General features: G+C 44.8%; 3 protein-coding genes across 9 annotated transcripts in view; 1 reads left to right on the top strand and 2 right to left on the bottom strand.

The window, feature by feature from the left end:
* The first annotated feature begins 739 nt into the window (after positions 1-739).
* On the top strand, positions 740-7,051 carry LOC120425048 (E3 ubiquitin-protein ligase MGRN1). 2 transcript variants are annotated; one of them, XM_039589421.2, is made up of 6 exons: positions 740-918; positions 1,032-1,208; positions 1,364-1,482; positions 4,794-5,633; positions 5,694-5,828; positions 5,884-7,051. In XM_039589421.2, the coding sequence occupies exons 2-6, from the start codon at positions 1,121-1,123 to the stop codon at positions 6,742-6,744; spliced, it is 2,043 nt and encodes a 680-aa protein (XP_039445355.1). In that variant the 5' UTR covers positions 740-918; positions 1,032-1,120; the 3' UTR covers positions 6,745-7,051. The 2 variants fall into 2 exon arrangements, with proteins under 2 accessions (XP_039445355.1, XP_039445354.1); XM_039589420.2 differs by having other exon boundaries at positions 740-1,208.
* Positions 2,199-4,352, bottom strand: LOC120425049 (uncharacterized). 2 transcript variants are annotated; one of them, XM_052710341.1, is made up of 2 exons: positions 2,803-4,352; positions 2,199-2,662 (listed from the first exon to the last, which is right to left on the bottom strand). In XM_052710341.1, exons 1-2 carry the CDS (start codon positions 3,686-3,688, stop codon positions 2,367-2,369), a joined length of 1,182 nt encoding a protein of 393 aa, XP_052566301.1. In that variant the 5' UTR covers positions 3,689-4,352; the 3' UTR covers positions 2,199-2,366. The 2 variants fall into 2 exon arrangements, with proteins under 2 accessions (XP_052566301.1, XP_039445356.1); XM_039589422.2 differs by having other exon boundaries at positions 2,199-2,703; positions 2,803-4,346.
* Positions 7,052-12,474: 5,423 nt separating the features above from the next.
* The window catches only part of LOC120425072 (uncharacterized), a 34,233-nt gene continuing 28,283 nt past the window's right edge, over positions 12,475-18,424 (bottom strand). The window contains exons 6-14 of one of the 5 annotated variants that reach the window (XM_039589462.2): positions 17,985-18,370; positions 17,740-17,877; positions 17,092-17,418; positions 16,802-17,032; positions 15,503-16,741; positions 15,163-15,438; positions 14,988-15,099; positions 14,411-14,437; positions 12,475-14,141 (exon numbers count right to left, since the gene is read on the bottom strand). In XM_039589462.2, the coding sequence (XP_039445396.1) occupies positions 13,906-14,141; positions 14,411-14,437; positions 14,988-15,099; positions 15,163-15,438; positions 15,503-16,741; positions 16,802-17,032; positions 17,092-17,418; positions 17,740-17,877; positions 17,985-18,370 (2,972 nt within the window). In that variant the 3' untranslated portion in view covers positions 12,475-13,905. The other 4 variants (XM_039589461.2, XM_039589464.2, XM_039589463.2 and 1 more) reach the window with 4 other exon arrangements.

The raw sequence follows: 18,424 nt of genomic DNA on the forward strand, positions 1-18,424 counted from the left end.
GTTGAAACTAGTTTTGTTTATAAAATTATCGTTTATATTGCATTTAATACTGAATTCGAAGCACGAATCACAAGTTTTCACATTTTACATGAAATTTGTTCAACTGGAATTGGTTATACATTTGGAATTTTTTTTTTAATTGTGTTTCAAAAACACATATTATTTATTATTTGCAAACTTATTTAACCTTCTCCTAATGGAAAATTGTCCAAAGAATCCGAAAATGCATTCCGTTTTCCGATTCAAAATCATGTTCATTGAGAAAATCATGACACTTTGAGAAGTTTAAAGTAATGATTTTCATCAACATTTTCTTAACTATAGTTAACTAACTTTTTAAACTTTTCAAAATGTTATGAAAAGTTCTTTTTGATGTACTTTGAACACTTCTCTACCACGGTCAGTATGATTCTAAACCATTCCGTGCGTATTTAAATTTTGTACTTTTTATTTTGCGGAAAAATCGCAAACCTATCAAAGTAACCCCGTTTTAAGGTATCTTTAAATAATCCCACCATACATCCCACCAATTTATATCGATCTTGTCACGTTTATAGCACATTTCAAAGAATAACAACTTAAGGTGTGACTCTTGTTGTGTGTATTAGTTTCAAATAAACTAGCATTTTTACTTGAACACACAAACACACTCTCATAGTTCAGCTATAAACATGCAGCAAACGTTTACCTTCCTGACATGCACTAACATTGCATCTGGCATATCCCAGCAGCAGCAGACACATCACAGACAAAACCCTACTGCCAGAGTGGGTTGCAGCGCAGTACGAGAGTGTGTGATATTTTCTTTCTCTATACAATTGTGTCAAATGGACAACTTTTACCTGCTGCTGGCTCGCCACATAATGTCCAAGTGAAAAATCTCCGCCTTTTTCCCGTTCCTTGGAGGAGGAAAAACAGGTTAGGGCTTAGGGTGGTCGGGTTCCCGTTAGGGTGAACACAGTGCGCGGGGGGTCAAAGCTGATCTGGAAAGTTTTTTTTTTTCGCTGCCCGAACTCATTTGGGTGGAGCAGGAAAAGTGCCCGAGGGCAGCTGGAAAAGCGGAAGAAGGTAGCGATCGAGTAGTTGGGCGTGAGGAGGCTAGTTGGGAAGCGCTGCGAGGATGGGTGCCCTGGCCAGCAGGCAGAATGCAGCCGTCGAGGAGGCGGACGTCAGTGCGAACCATCAGTACAAGTATCCACCACGGTCGGGTAAGTGAGGGGGGTGGAAGGGTAAGCGGAGTAGGCTATGGAGGTGAAAAGTCCTTGAAAACATTGGCCAACAGTGGCATAGCCGACTTCGATTGCGACATACTAATTGATACTGTTATTGTGGACGGCCTACTATGGGTTTTGTCATTTTGCAGGAAACTACTTTGGAACGCATTTTATCATGGGAGGCGAGCGGTTCGACACTCCTCAGCCGGAAGCGTATCTATTCGGGGAGAACGCTGATCTGAACTTTCTTGGCTGCAAACCAACCCCAGTAAGTGCGATAACGTTATCTGCTAAGTATAAAAGAAGGGGAAATGGGGTTTTTTTTATTGTGGAATGTCACTTGAGGGAGTAGGGGAAATCAAACACCTATCTTCATCATATGGAGAGTTTGATGCTCGATAAAAGCTCCAAAAATACAACTTGGGCTTACCAGCAACAGACCCGCCTCGAGTAAGCACGCAAATGTATGCTACTTACTAGCCAAAAAGATCAAATTAAATGCACTTTTGATCATAATTTTTATTTTGCGAGACCATTTCTCATCATTTTGGTGGCACATACATCCACACGCAAGATCAGAGGTTAACTGCTTAACGAAAGTCGCCATCAATATCTTCTCAATTGCGCTAATGATTTCAAAGCGCTTAAGATATAAAATTGCTTCTAACTACCGGCAACATGTTCTTTTGAACATTAGTTAGTCACTCACTTGAAAAATAATCCCGTAACATGTAAATAATTAGCAAGCGCCATCAAAAAAACAAACGCACTAAGTCTTTTGACGTTTCAATTTTTACTACCCATTCCAATCGAAGGCTGAAGAAAACCGAGCGAGAAGCGAAGGCAAATAAAGAACAAAGGGTGGCCACTTTTACAACCCCCGGACGACACTCGCAGGGTGGTCGAGTTGCGAGTCGTGGGGGTGTAATTAAACAAATTAAAAGGACCTTTCGTCCACAGAATAAAACACGAGTTGTTCTTCTGACTAACAAAACAAGAATAACATTTATTTACAACAATGACAACTACCACTTCTTCTTACACCCTGTGTTGACAGTCGCAGAGTGACAGACACACAGCTGTCATCGCGAGTCCAGTGGCGTACGGTCCACGTTGGGACCGCAATTCCAGTCGCCTCAACATCCCCCCTCTTCAATTGAGGTGGTACAGGTCTGCCCACGTCAGGCATCTTCCTGATGAAGATCCACGTGGCGCCAGTACACGTGCACATCCGCTCAGCAAGCCACGGATTGCGAGGGTGTTGCTGTTGTTGAAGTTGTAAGCGAGACAAACGTTGATAGCACCGTACCACCGATCCTTGGCTTCTCCGGGGGCCGACCCAGACTCCACGTTGGCTGCTTCAGTGTGCCGAACCGCGACGACGCTGTTGACTCCGACACCGCAGATAACTTCGGGTACTTGCGCGAGGCCATCCGGTAATCGATGACCTTTAACCGTTTCTCTAATCCGTAACAACCAATTTGCCGCACTGCGCAGAGGTTGACTGTCCAGTACATCACACGACCGAACTTGCCGTTGTTCGCGTCTGTCACTGGCACATTCACGCAGATTTTTCGTTGTTGCTCACCTGGCAGCGTTGTTGCTATTTGTGGTGGTGTCTCGAACTCCAGCTTCGAAAGGATTCGTTCTCCATACTTTTCCCCAGGTGGTGGAGCACCGACAGCAATTCGAGGTTGTCGCGCGCTGCGGAACGCCGTGGCAGTACTTTTACTCACTTGATCGATCACAGCTGAGTGAAGTTGTTGACTGGTGTTGACATTCGCAACGAACCACAGTGGGTCTTCGGTCAGTCCGGCGAATTCGACACTCTCACCCATCCATGATCCCGTCGGCTTGGGCCACGGATCTGGCGGTGAGTGCAAGGGTGTTACCGTCGTAGAATTGCTCACCTCAAACACGTACTCGGTGACGTCATCACGGTAACCTCGAGCACACGATTCAACCAGCACCTGCTGCTCGAAAACTTCTTCATCTCCACCATCGTTCCCGCACAGTAGAACTTCCGCCAACTTGTCCAGCGAGTGCACCTTCTTCTCCTGCAGCAGTTCCTCGTGTTGATTGTGCCAGGCCGTGGACACACCGTCGCCATCCGGATCGGTTTCGAACTCCTCCGCGTTGCCGCTGCCAAGCGAGTCCAGGCACGGTTGGGCCTGCACCTTCATCGACGTCACGATGCTGCTGATGAACTGCTGCTGATGCTGAATGAATGCCAGCTGCTGCTGCTGCATCTCCGTCAGCTGGCGTTGAAGTGCCTCCTGCTGCTGTCGGAATAGTTGTGCAACATAACCTCGTTGATGTTGGAACCACTCCACGTACGGCGCTGCGTGTGGTGGAGAACTCTGGAGGAACGGCGGATAAAGTTGCTGACCGGCTGCCAACGGTGCCTGCTGCACGTCCGCCGTCTGCTGGTTCTGGCCGGCATCAAGGATGGTTTGATCCGGAACTCCTTCCATTCTGCTGCCTTTCCTCCTCCGCGTGGGTCACTTTCGAACCGGTCGAAATCCGTCCGAAAGGACCGGACTCGTCGCCACTTTTACAACCCCCGGACGACACTCGCAGGGTGGTCGAGTTGCGAGTCGTGGGGGTGTAATTAAACAAATTAAAAGGACCTTTCGTCCACAGAATAAAACACGAGTTGTTCTTCTGACTAACAAAACAAGAATAACATTTATTCACAACAAAGACAACTACCACTTCCTCTTACGCACTGTGTTGACAGTCGCAGAGTGACAGACACACAGCTGTCATCGCGAGTCCAGTGGCGTACGGTCCAGGCAGGGACCGCAATTCCAGTCGCCTCAACAGCCACCAACACCACCAGCAGCGCTTGTGGAGTGAGCCAGTGATGCCAGGAAATTTTCTCTATAAATGCTACTTTTCGTGAGTGTTCGCTTGAAATTTCATCAATTTTGGCAGCACGAAGCAGACCCAAAAGAGCGCTGGAAGAAAAAAAGAACTAAGCTGAAAATAGGAAAATGGGCGTGGCCCAATGCACTCGACTGATTAGAATGCATTTGGGAAATATTTTTTTTAAATGCTTGTAAAAGGAATAGCATAACTTTTAATAAAAGTGAAAATAAACATAAATGTTCACAAAAAGTTGTTCACGCGTTGGTGTACTTGGTTTTAGTGAATTTCAAGGAACACTCCAGATTATCCAGCATCATTCAAACACGACCGCTTATTAGGCTTAAAATGGGTATATTTCCCCTATTCCGTGAGTCTGCTAAAAAAAAAATAGGATGTATCACAAGATACACAGAAAAATGATGGTAAATTATCAGGGATTGGTGAAAAAAAGTCTAATATTACATCAGAAACTGGTAAATTTTCATCAGTTTCTGGTGAATTTTCATCAGGTTCACATTTTTACACATTTTTAGGTAAAATTACTCAAAAAAGATATTACCAACAAATTTTCAACCTTCCAAAATTCTACTTTGTTTGCTGAGTAGCAAACAATCAACAAGCTGTAATCAAAAGTTCATAGAATTAAAAATTATTTAAATTTTCTTAACAAGCCTCATCAGCAATTAAAAATCAAATTTCTTCCTCCAGTTCCCGTACCCCCCGCCGCAGGCCACCGAACCGACCAAGACGCTCAAGAGCTTGGTGAACATCCGCAAGGAGTCGGTCCGGTTCGTGAAGGCCTCGGACTGTGCGGCCAAGATCCACGGCGATGGCACGACCAAACCGGCCCTGTACAACATTGAGTTTGTGTTCGACGCGGACTCGATGTGCGCCATCACGATCTACCACGTTTGCATCGAGGACATCGGTGCCACCGGGGTCAGCTACATCCCGCGGGACTCGTCCCTGTCGTCGGAGACATTCCACTTTAAGCGGGGCGTCGGCCAGGTCTTTTCCGCTCCGTCGCACATCTTCAACCCGGCGCTGTTTTCCGAGGACGATCTGTCGTACAACTGCGAGAAGGACACATTCCCGGTGGTGATCCACTGTGTGGTCGAGGAGGGCGCGGAAGAGTGCCGCCAGAGTCACACGACCATCTGCGTCGTGGACCACCACTCGGACGGAACGTACGCGCTGCGGGCGTTGAAGCAGAAGATCTTTGTCGACGGGTTGTGCTACCTGCTGCAGGAGATTTACGGCATCGAGAACAAGCTGGTGAGCAAACCGATCGGGGACGAGGACACGGACGATAATGGGAGCGAGTGCGTCATCTGCATGTGCGACACCCGGGACACGTTGATCTTGCCGTGTCGCCATCTGTGTCTGTGCAATTCGTGCGCGGATTCGCTGCGCTACCAGGCCAACAACTGCCCGATATGCCGGGCTCCGTTCCGGGCGCTGCTGCAGATCAGGGCCGTGCAGAAGGCGGTCGCCGGGGCGAACGCGACCCCGGCCGCGGTAGCCGGCGCCGCCCAGAGTCCACAGGATGTGAGTGTTTTTGGGGAGGTGCCACGTTGAATTGGAATGAAAATTGTTTATTCTTTGTAGAGCACGGATAACATTCCATCGGGATATATTCCCGTGTCACTGATTGAAGCCCTTAACGGACCGATTACGATAACCAAGCAAGTGGACAACACCGGGTCGACCGAGAACACCACCGACAGCACTCAAACTAATCAGGTAGGTCTTCTTGTTTTTGGAATCGTCTTTAGACTAAATTGTATTTTTTCTTTAGAAATCATCGGACAAGACGGACAAAAAGGACCAAGAGACCATGGGATCACGCGAGAAGCTCAACCAGAACGCCGTAGACTTCCGCATGTCGGTCTTGCTATCGAAAGAGGACGGATCGGTGGCATGCGTCACGAAGGAACTGCTGACCAAGCACTCTCCGCTGATGCAACGGGCTCCGGTCAGCCGCGACAAGAATCCCCGTGAAAAGGGAGGCCTCCGTATTCAGTCCAGCCAACATGTTGCTGCCGCGGCTCCGACTGCGAAGGAAGCAAACGCTACGACCCCGCTAGATCGTGAATCGGTCCAGCTGGTCAACGAGCGTTCCAAGCTGCCCAACCTGACCGAACTGGACGACGACAGCGAGGCGGAGAAGTTGTCACCGCTGTTGCAAAAGTCCGATCCGGACGGTGCCGAGCAGACCTGTGATACGTACGAGAAGATGCCCAACATTGAAAACGTCGACTCGCGGAGCCAAAAGTCGGTCGCAGCGCTCGCAGCTGCCGAAGACTCGGATTACTACACCCCGGAAGATCCGCACACCACGATCCTCAGCCCGCTGAAGGACGCCACCGAGGAAAAGCCGGACGGAGCCAAGAAGCTGTCCACGCCGTTGACCGTGCTGAAGGAGGCCTCGCAAAGCTCGCTGCCGGACAGTCCCATCAGCGGCAACTCGCACACTTCCACGCGCAGCTCCGGCGACAGCTACTCGTCCAGCTCGAGCACGCGCCAGCTGCTGTCCTCGGTGACGGCCAACGATACGCCCACCCACGTCACGGTCAACGTGGACGCGTCCGCCGAGGGGCTGGTCAAGCACGAGATCAAGATCGACTCCGGCAAGCTGGACTGCATCGACAGTGATTGAGCCTACATTCGGGGGCGGATGCTGAAGGCCGTTTTCCCCTCACGATAGAACAAACAACAAACGCATTTCAACAAACTGAAAACTATAAAAATACTTTTACTTCGCAGCAGCAGTAAGCAAAGCACTAGAGAACAAATTTGTGTGCGGTACAATAACTACCCCAAATTAGCATGTGTGTCCCACATCCTTTATCCTTCCCGTTTTCCTAGTTGGAAACAGTTTACGTTTGAGTTTTAACATTAGGTTTTTATTATTGACAAAATATCACTTAAACACATTTATCGAAAATAAATTCGTTTTAATCATAGCCACGACACGAGTTTCTCCCAATATCACCGTCCAAAGATGGTCGTCAAAGCGTGGTTGATGGCCCGGCTCACGACTCTGGTAAATTTCTGCAAGAAAATCAAAAAATCAAAACCTCGTTCAAAAATCTCCACCAAAATCCAACTCACCAGCGTTTGTCGCTTAATCTTGGGCCGCAGCGGGTTCGCCGACCCGAGCGAGCAAAACGCGACCAGCACCAGCAGCAGAACGGCAAAGTATCGCGGCAGGTTCATGGCGATCCGTCGTCGGCCAACTGCGCTACCAAACTGGACCGATGGGGCCGGGCGGAAGTGCATTTTGAAGGTGGTCGCGGCGTTGAACCAGCAAAGGTGGAAGGGCAATGCGTTGCGCAAAAGAGTTGCGTGCGTGTGAAAAGTGGAGTATGGGAAATTGGCTTGGAGGGACAATGGTGTGAAAGTTCACACGAAGTATGAGCATAAGGTGTCGATCTGATGGCGTCAGAGTTGATTTAAGTCTTTGAAATAGTTGCCAATTTTTCAAAACAACTTGACTAATGAAGGTTCATCACTTGAACCATCGTTGATGTCACTCAAGCAGCGATTTTAGTGGAGACGCATGGCCTTCTGTGATGATAAGAGGAGTTCATCAAGTTTTAGCCATTTTACCACTCCGTAGCATGAAGCAATAAAATCATTTAGGATTTTTGAGAATAATTTAGGGTGCGTTCTTTTGTTACGTCACGCATTTTAGAGAGCGAAGGAAGAGGGGTAAAATAACAAAAGTTGCTCAAAGATGGCATATAAAATATTACGTCGGTTCAACAACCCAAACAAATCAAGAAATTTCTCATGCAAATAAAACACAATCGCACCGTTCGGCGAGCGGCGTTACTTTTTTTTCTGACGTAGTAAATTACTTTTATTTGTTTATAGGTTTTGTTTGCATTGACCGAGCCACGTAGCCTAGTGGTAACGCTCCCGCCTAGTAAGCGGCAGATCGGGGTTCAATTCCCGGCTCGGACCAACACAACTGGTGATCGTTTCTCTTCTGGATTCGATAGCTTAGTAAAGGGAAGGTAGTGTATCGTCACAAACTGGACCTTATCACAACACCTTAGGGAGGCGACCTATGGAATGTTAACATTAACCTAAAACATGTTAACATTAAGTTGAGAATGAAACTGCCACTGAATCCGCTTTGTAAATGCCGGCCCCGATACTCTTCAAGGGTGTTCCCCTCAGGAACTGGGAAAGATTTACTTTACTTACTTTGTTTGCATTGTTTCAACCTCTTGCTCTGTCGCGCCGGTTTGCTGCCTTACCAATGAACGATTAAAACTGATGCTGCCTGTATACTTTACTTGTTTACTCTGTTTTCTTTTGTCTGGTGTTTGTTTGTTATTATTATTTCGGTTTGTTTATTGTTGCAAGTTTTATCGACGGAGTGAAGGTAAAAGTGCCGGGGTTTGAAATTGAAAGTGTGATCTTTTTGTTGCTGTTTTTAATGACGTAACTTAGCTTATTTGGTTGAATATAAATTAAACTAAAACGAGGTTTTCGCGCTCTTGTATGCTGCTTTTTATGGTTTTCTTTATACAATATTGTGTGTGTATGTTTTCTCCCTGTCGGGTTAAAGTGTACTTCCCCTTAACAATACATGCGTGTAATATTAACTTTATACGGTTTTCATTAGGTATATTAACATTATTCAACGATAAATTCCGCACAACGATAATTCGGAATGATTTTCATTTAATGTAATTTGCTGGTTGCGCTAACGCCTTAACTGATCGGTTTGAAATAGTTTAAAAAAGGTAATAAAAATAAACGAACCGAAAATGAGTAACTTATTGACTCAAACTATAGCACCTAAAACAACGAATAAAAAACAAAATTTATATAAATCTCTCGCGGTTTCGCAGCGCCTTACCTAGGCTGCAATTATTTCGTTTGTTTACAATAGTACATCGTAATAGTATGGCAAATTAATTGTTTTCTTTTTTTCCTCTTCCTTTGAGTAGGCGCCGGCTGCGCCGGCAGCGTGGGAGGAAAATCTACCGCGAACACGATCAACGTGTTTTCTCCCACGCGGCGCGCGTTGCGCCGCCTACTACTCCGTACACACTCAGTATGGTTTGGGTAATTTAATTTTTGTTCTTGTTTGTGATTATCTTAAACGAGGCAAAGGTTTCCTAATTTCTTGTATATTTTCATCAGTATGGCCAATTTGATTTTAAAACAAAAACAAATGTTAGATTTTTTTGTCGCCGTTGAGCAATAAACTTAGGGCATCTCCACCGCAGGGACCTAATTGCGTTGCAAAGCTAATTTGGCACCCGCGTCAAGCCCACCGCGGTACTTGTGCGAGAGCTAATTTAGGTTCGAGTTCATCCGTGTTCATCCGAATCTAAACAAAACTCAGGTTAGCTCCGGGATCTACCGGGAGCAAATCGTCTGACGGATGGTTTTTTCAAGCAAAACAATGTAATTGGGTCAATTTGAGTTTGTAAACAAAGAGTTTATCCTGCTCACGTCAGTAAATGTTTACATTAGGAGTGATGATTGATTTTTCGATTTCAATTCTTCGAGTTTGGAGATATTTTCCCTCCCGTGCTGCAAGTTCACGCATGAAAAATGACTTTTGGTAATCTGGGGTGATGCAGTTTTGTTTTTTAGGTTAGATTGGGGCTGTGTTTAATTAATTTTGGGCAACGCATTGTCGATCTACTGCCAGACATGCAAGAGACAAGTCATTTGTATTGAGTAAAAAGCAAAATTCAAGCAAAACATTTTAAATAAGCCAATACGGATTTGAAAACAAGCAATCCGAGCAGTTGGGTCCTAAAATGAAGCTTAGATTGCTGATATTATTGATTACAGCGATAAAGCTTATTTTTCTGAGTACGACCACAAAGAATTTAAAATGGATTTTTAAATCAATTTTGAAAAATTAACTTCGCGGTCCTTCTTGACAGAAAAGCTCCTACTTGACAGCTCGTTCCAAGAGGACCATAATTGATCCATCGAAAAAATGTTGTCTTGTCAAAAAAAAATTGCATTAAAATGAAAAACAGTGATCAGAAATGGTTTTTATTCGTGTTTTTTACCGTTGTATATAAAAATTTACATAGGGCTTTAGTACCCAATTCTGATCTTAAATTCTTAAATTCTTAAATTCTTCAATTCTTCAATTCTTCAATTCTTCAATTCTTCAATTCTTCAATTCTTCAATTCTTCAATTCTTCAATTCTTCAATTATTCAATTCTTCAATTCTTCAATTCTTCAATTCTTCAATTCTTCAATTCTTCAATTCTTCAATTCTTCAATTCTTCAATTCTTCAATTCTTCAATTCTTCAATTCTTCAATTATTCAATTCTTCAATTCTTCAATTCTTCAATTCTTCAATTCTTCAATTCTTCAATTCTTCAATTCTTCAATTCTTCAATTCTTCAATTCTCAAATTCTTCAATTTTCAAATTCCTGATTTTGAATTATTTTTTTTAATTTTTGATAAAAATTGTGTTTTTGAATGTAAGAATTTCGGGTTTTTCGTAAATTTGTAAATTTTACTTAATTTCGATCCCTTCCGTGTGGATCAATTAGGTTTTACGCCGACTCGATTTTTAGGTTAGAAATTTGACAGTTCGGCTGCACTGTTTACATTTTTGCACGTGAGTCTAAGTAAAAACGTGTGTGTGTGTGCGCTCGTGACGTCACGCTGTAAAACCTAATTGGACAGCGCAGTGGACTCACAATCCAGAGGTTGCTGATTGGTACTAGCAATAGTGGCCGACAACTCTAAAGACAACTTCTTTTTTACTCCATTTCGACCAAAAATCTATATCTGTCCTTTTAATTTCAAAATTCTGTATTTTGAGGTTTGGCGGGGATTTTAAATATTATTATATCGAATACAAGATTATTAAAAAGGAAAATTCCAATTCTTCGATTTTTTCATGAGAACATATTGCAAACAAGCACCGCGTGAAGAAACGTCAAACGCCACTTTTCGTTTATGCTGCGTACCACTTAAGAAAAATCTTTTCGTGACCCTTTCCCTGACCGTTTCTTGGGCGTTTTTTTATATGGAGTTTTGCGTTCCTTCGGATCTGCGTATCAGCCTTTACGGTACAACCATTCAAAATATTTTTAAATGAAATGAAAAAAATAAATAATAAAAATAAACGTATTCGTAATTTTTTCTTACTCCTCACTGACGTGAGCAAGATACACCCTTTGTTTACAAACTCACATTGGACCAATTACATTGTTTCGCTTGATATATATTTTATACATAATTTAAAATGTTCAAATCAGTTTAGTTATTTTTAAATTTTGGGCATTCATGTTTAAATTTTCGGTGATATTTTTTTTATATTAATATATGTGGTTGATTATTTTTTATTTAAAAAATACAAAAAAATATATAAATTCCACAACTTTTCAATTTAATAAAATCGTTTTGAACTAAATTACTGATTTCTTTAATATTCATTCAAATTTGATATTCAAAATAAATGCATCTTCAACCAAAACAAATACAAATTATTCAAAAAATCGACGAAAAAATTAGCCACCGGCAGCTCGGGGACTTCTCGAGCACCTATCTTGGCTACTCGACGGATCCCCGATGAACTTTTTCTTCGCTGAATGAACTCGAAGGCTAATTTAGCTTTAGCTTTGCTACCCGCGGTGCGAAAGTTGGGGTTCAAACATGTCGGGAGCAAATCGGGTGAACTCTTTCAAAATTTTGAAAATGATATTTTATTGATGTAAGCAAACAATTTGGACATATAATGCAATTGGAAGCATGTTCTATCATGCTAGAATGTAGTTTTATTGATTTCGATCAACAGAACGGCTAGAATTTGAAAATGAATAAATTAGATCCCCGCGGTGGGCTTGATTCGGTAGCCAAATTAGCTCCCAGCGGTGCGAAAACGTGTATTAGCTACGGAGCAAAGCTAAAACTGGGGATCCAACCGATAGGTTTGCCACGCAATTAGATCTCTGCGGTGGAGATGCCCTTAGGGTGGCGCTAAGTGGAAATCAAAAACGATTTGACGCCATCTTTTTTTTTTGGGTTCATGTGATATGCATAGATTTCGATCTGTATGAAGTGAGAGTGTTTTTTTTTTGTTTGTTCATAACCTAGCGCTTTCGAAGCCAATTCTGAGGGAGGTATAATGATAGAGATTTTTTTCTTCCGATTTTTCTTCAATGATGTGTATGTTTGATTGATTTGTCTCTACCTTGGTGAGGGGGGGATCCCGAGAGCGCACTGCTGGACCACTTGGTTCGATTTGTTCTCCGTTACTTGCAGGTAGCAATTGATCATAAGATTTTTTAATATAAACGCTCGAAAAAGAGTAAGAGAAGAACCCTGTAAATGCATTTTTTTTATTGTATTGTTATTAGCTTACGTTTTTAAGTCATGTTTCTTTAGTTCTGCAGCAGCAATATGCCTTCTCGCTCTCGGGTTTGCTACGAAGTTAGGCCCTGTGTGTGTTTTTCGTCTGATTTGATCCAATGAGTTGGTTTACCGTGTATGATGAGGATTTAGAGGGGGTTTAAGCGAGTTTGGTTTTTTCGACTGATGGTTGGTAAATTTACTTCAACTTAATACTGCTGAACGGTTAAAAGTCTGGTTAGAGGTTATCTTCTTTGTTTTTGAATAACACTATTTTGCTTGGATAAATGCGATTAGGTTTAACTTGATTTATACTGTTGTTTGGTACAATTTTCTGTGTTTTATTTAGTACTGTTCGAATTGAGCAAGTGGTAATTTTTAGTATTCAAATTGCTTCAAATTGACGTATAATATTTACGGATAGCCAAGCGGGTTTAATGGTGAAGGTGCATGACGGATGTACGGGCTTGAATGACTCAATGCAGGGTGGCGTCCAGTCTGGGAACCACCCTTACTCTCACAACCTATTCCCACACCTATCGTTCCACCATAGACCAAAAATCAAGACTTTACACAGCGATTTTAGGCAGTACCCAGTCTTGAATGTTCGCCTATGAAACACCGCAAAACTTCGACTAAAATCCCTTCCTCGTCATAACTCCTCAATCTACAGCTTGCTACGATTGAATGGGTAATGTGATTGGTATGCTGTTTTTGTTTTGTTTATTTCAGTTAACTCTATTCTACTAGTCCTTGCATATGACATGTGTGTTTATTTAGCTAGTTTTATTTTAGTACGTAATTCCATGCTTCAAATGTGATGCGTCCTTTTGTTTACACAATTTTACAGTAATTGACGTTGCCTTATTGATTTTGTTTACGCGTCATTTCATTGAATTGTTTCTCCTCCTTTCAACCTTCTATCAAACACATTTGCACTGGGTTATTTTGGTGAGTGTGTAAAATTAGGTTCCTCTCTAGCGCGGCCAGTACACTCTAAATTAAAATCGCACACGCGGACAACTAAGGGTGAGCAAAGGTTTATTTTTTTCTTCTATTGCGATGCAACTAAATTCTGTTTATCCTGTTTCGCTAGTTTGTTTCTCTTGGTTTCGACTGATATGCGTGAGTATGTGTGGCTTCCTTCCCCTTTTCTCTTCTCTGTCAGGCTCAGGTGCGGATTTTAAAGCCATTTTTAACGTTGCGGGTCTTACAAAGCAGTGTTGCCAACCGATGATGGACGGATAAATCAATTCAATTGTTCCACTCCACACGTTTTTTTTTTTATTTTTGTACAAGTTTGTTTAAATTCACAGCTTTATCTAAACACTTTAACGACGATTATAACTCTGAATTCTCTTGTTTTTACTTCTTTTTGGTGATTACTTGTACATCTGGAAGCAGTTTTAGTGTTGCTGAAATCCTTGTTGCCAGTATAACGTTTTTTTTTCGCTCTCAACATTTAGGTGAAATAGTTTTCACGCTGCTGGTACAGGGGCAGCGGTTCCGGCGGCGATTCCGTATCGTCGTCGTCGTCGTCATCGTCGTTGTCCTCGACTTCGCTGTGGTATCGGGTTTCCTCGTCGTCGGCGGCGGCAGCCGCAGATGTTCCTGCCGAGTTCCGGCGGCTGTTGCGGTTAAACATGCCACGCTTGCGCAGCTTGCAGATGCTGGATGGGAGCACTGCCATCGAATTTTCTGAATTTGTTAGTGTAGGAGGTGGTTGGTAAAGAAAGTTCATGTTATTGAGTTGTTCTTGCAAGTTTGAAGGTCTGTCCAAAATGCAAACTTTTTGGATGATAAAATTGCAAAAATTGTGCAACAGCATGCAAAACAAAAATCAAATTTGGTGGTGATTGTTTTTCCAACGAAATCATACACATGAATTTTTGAGAGTATTCTGGTATGAGTGTGCTCTCGGAACCACCCTTGCATCCTGTACTGATGATCTGATTGGTGCTACAAACCTGTGAGCTGGTCCTGGGGTTTGTCGTCTGGTTGTGGTTTCGTTTGTTGTAGTGTTGTTGTTGTTGTTGATGGGCAAGCATTTGTTGGGAAACATTTGATTTGTTTGATTGTCATGAGTGATACACATTTAGATGGCATTAGAGAGAGTATCAATAGATATAGAGAGCGAGCAGTGTACAACATCGACTCAACTCGGTTCAAACATTCCGTAACGATTAAACATGAACACTAGAAGCTGTTCAAACTTAAAACATAAAACAACGAAAATTTGCATTCAATAAATTATAAAAACGAAATTAAAACAACCGTGCACGGCTGGCACTAACGAACACTACTTTTGTGGATTAGTGGCATGGTACGGATTACCTAATGGATGAGAAAAGAACGAAAAAAAAAGAGAAACCATAATGTAACAAATGCATCTGATTCGGGCAAACATAAAACAACATAAAATGACAAATTCGAACAGAAATTTCAACTTAAAATGGCTTAAAAATTAAAATAATAATAAAATCGAGCGCGCTAGCATGGATAAATGACAGCTAAGCCTTCACGCTTGGGTGATCGCACACTTACCAGCTACAATTTTGCTCATTTGCATGACCTGTTGGGCCAAGATCTGGTTCAGCTGCAGCAGGTGCTCCCGTTGTCGCTTCTCCGCGTTGGCCGGCTGGTTCGGCGAAGTGTCCTGTTATAACCAATACAATATTATATTTCATCGCGATCTTAAAACGATCTAGGTCAAACTTACATTGCCCGCCATCGGCGTCTCCGACAGCATCTTCTTGATGGCTTCGACCTTCTCCTGGCGGCGCTGCTTCTCCTCGGGGGACAGCTCCGGCGTCTGCTCCGGGACGTACCGCTCGGGGATCAGGATCTTGCTGGGCGCCGCCAGCAGCTTGTCGATCGTGTGCTCGGAGATCTTCTCGCGGGGGCCCATCGCCGACCGGACCACGTCCGGGGCGTTCGACCGTGGTCGCAGCGTGACCTCCAGGTCGACGTCATCCCGCGCCCGCCAGTTGACGTTCTGGAAGGAGGTTCAGATGATCAGTTTGTTTTCACGAAATCTCCCCAAAATCTTCAAAACTTACATTCTTATTCATATCGTTCTCACTCTGCATGATCTCGATCTGCTTGGCGTTGACGTGGTGTGGCGCCGTGTGGTGACGCCGCTTCTCCTTCGGAACCGACCGCCGATGCTTGTTCTGCTGGGCCATGTGTTCGGCCTTTTGTTTCTGCCGTTCCGGCGCGGACAGCCCGTTCGAACCACCCTGCTGGGGAGCGCCCATTTCGTGGAGGATCTGCTTGGCGGCCTCGCTCTGGAACACCGGACTTTGCTCGGAAATGGTCAAACTCTGAATGGATTCCGTTTTGGTGCGAAGTCCGGAGTACTCAACGCTGCCGCCGTCCATTGAACTGTTCAACGACAGTGTGCTCACCTTGCTGGCGGATGTCTTACCAATAGGTTGACGATCACAGCCAGAGTACAAATCTGCCTTGCGATCGATCATCGATACCGGGTAACTGTTTTGACTGTTGGCCGTCATACTGTAATAATCCTTCAGATTGCTCGAGTAAGACTGCACGTCCTGGTTCTGTACGAACGCCTCGTGAGTCTCCGAAACACCCCTCGGCATCGACTTTGCCCGATGGTAGTTGTTGTAGTCCTCGAAGATCTGAGCTTCCTCTTCCAACACTTGATCGAGACTGTGCGTTGAAGCGTTGCTTCGATCCTTCTCCCGATCTCTATGTCTACGCTCCGATTCACGCTTCACAATCCGCACCGTCTTGATCTCTTGCTTATCCGGATATCCAAACGGATTACCCGAAGAGTCTTCCAGTAAGTCATCGCTATCCACGCTACAAGATTCGAATGCTTCCGAACGATCGAGATCGCTCCTTCCGTATACCGAGCTCTGCTTCTCCGAAACGTTCAACGACAGCGTACTATCGTGCCTGCCCTGATCTTTGCTGACCAGCGAATCCAAATCAGTCTCCACCCAAGCAGCACCTTGCGATCGTTTCTTAATATGCGATCGCGAGTCGCCGTTCTTGTTGATCTGCTTGTGCAGCGAGTCCGAGTTGTCCGTCAGCTGTCGTACCGCCTGGCTCAGTTCGTTACGCTGGCGCTGCATATCGCCAACCAGTCGTTGTACTCTTCGCAGTTCCGACTCCAGAACCACCGTTGCCGAACCCACGTACTGTCCGTCCTGCCCCGGAACCAGCGTTGCCTGCGATCCTCGCGTATCCCGCGAAGCTTGCAGTTTCTGCCGAAGTACCAACAACTCCTGCTCCAAGCGAGCGTTATCCGCGACGGTCTTTTCCAATTTCTGAAAAACAAAACAAATCTTGAGTTTAATCGATCAACTAACCACCCCACACGATCCTACCTTGGAGTTCTCCGCCAGCATCAGGTGCACCCGGGACAGCTCACGCTCCAGCGTGTGCTGCTGCTGCCGAGCCGCCTCCATGGCCGGTGCCGGTGCCTCACCCTTCATGATCTTGGCCTTCAACCCACCGAGCGCACGCTCCAGATCTTCCTTGTCGCGCTGCAAGCTCTGCAGCGTTCCGGACTCCTCCTGCAGCAGCTGGTCGATCTGGTACAGCTGCTGGACCTTGGACTAAAGGGAAGAAAAACCTTTATCTTAAATCTTCCAAGAAACCACACACCGCAACCAACCTGCAGCTCGGTGTGGTTCGGGCTGAGCCGGTCCCACTGGCGTTGCTCTTCCTGCAGCAGCCGGCGCTCCTGGATCCGCTGGTTGAACTCCAGCCGATCGAGCGTGGCCGATTCGGACGCGTGCAGTGAGCCGGACGACGATTTGCTTTTGCCCTTGCCGGGCGCTCCCCGGTACAGCGTGCCCAGCTTCACCATGTTGTCCACCAGGTTGATCAGCGGCTTTTCCTTCTCGTACTGCTTCTCCAGCTCGCACAGCTGCTTCTTGAGGGCCTCCAGTCGGGCTAGGTTCTCCGCCCGGGACGGTCCGTCAGACATACGTATCGAGTTCTGGAAGCGAAGGCGGATTTTGGTCAGGTTTTGGAGCTGTTACAAGCTTATTCCGCATGAGGCTTGATTTATTAGTTAAAACATTTGGCCGAAAGGGTTTTGAGATGTCGATCCAGAAGGGGGTTAGGTCCGTCACCAATTTGAGTTTGTACAAACAGTGTGGTGTGCGTATTTTTGTGTGATGGTTAGTAAAATTTTGACTGAATTTCCAGAAATGATCTACGATTCGGGTTAGCTTCCCACCACAGCAAATGAATTGCAAACAACTCGGCAAAGCGTATTTTTTGCGAGATAAAACAAAATCAAAAACTTGAAAACAACCTGAATATCGTGTATATTTGTGCAACACTGCTCGATCGAGCGTGCCGTATTGCTGTTCTGTCGTCGCAACTGAATTAACAGCAAGACTAGTTCTTCGTGTGTACGGTTCAGTAAGTCCCCGGCGGACATTTCCAACGTCTGTGGGTGGGGGAAAACATTGGGTTTGTTCAGTGGTGTTGAGAGAAGCACAAAATTAAAGGGTGAAGATTATGTCTGATCGGATCACGCATCGCTTCGTAACTTACTCTCAGTTCGGATTTGTCCTGCTGGTGATGATGGTTGGGGGTTTGTGGACCGCGTGGTGTAAACACCTGCTGTTGGTTTATGTTGGGCGGCCACTTTTCACCCGGAGATTCTTCGTTCATCGCCGCTAAGCTGCGATCGATATCCTGAAGTTGGTAGTGCTGCTGCAGGTTGATCTCCTGAGCTCGCTGCAGCTGGGCTTGCGTATACAGATCGTGGGTAGATTCGAAGCTTATGTCCGGCCGGATATAGCCTTCCTGATCCTGGTAGTAGTACTCGGTCTGCCTTGGGTCGTAATAACCCTGGACCAGCTTCGGATCGGTGCGGTAGTCCGACGGGTCCGGTTTCACCGTCAGCGCTCCCTTGGGAATGTTTTTCACGTTGCGAACTGAAATGGAAGCTGAAAGTATTAAGAAAAGTCTCGCTTGAAATCTACGGGGAT

The sequence above is a fragment of the Culex pipiens genome, chromosome 1, assembly GCF_016801865.2.
Source record: "Culex pipiens pallens isolate TS chromosome 1, TS_CPP_V2, whole genome shotgun sequence".
Classification (NCBI taxonomy): domain Eukaryota; kingdom Metazoa; phylum Arthropoda; class Insecta; order Diptera; family Culicidae; genus Culex; species Culex pipiens.

Bases quoted from the DNA above. Each gene is read 5' to 3' on its own strand.
- LOC120425048 (XM_039589420.2), top strand. From the start codon at position 1,121: ATGGGTGCCCTGGCCAGCAGGCAGAATGCAGCCGTCGAGGAGGCGGAC. The intron at 1,209-1,363 runs GTAAGTGAGGGG...GTCATTTTGCAG, and splicing joins CAAGTATCCACCACGGTCGG to GAAACTACTTTGGAACGCAT. The intron at 5,634-5,693 runs GTGAGTGTTTTT...TATTCTTTGTAG, and splicing joins CCGCCCAGAGTCCACAGGAT to AGCACGGATAACATTCCATC.
- LOC120425049 (XM_052710341.1), bottom strand. From the start codon at position 3,688: ATGGAAGGAGTTCCGGATCAAACCATCCTTGATGCCGGCCAGAACCAG. The intron at 2,663-2,802 runs GTGAGCAACAAC...AAACGGTTAAAG, and splicing joins AATAGCAACAACGCTGCCAG to GTCATCGATTACCGGATGGC.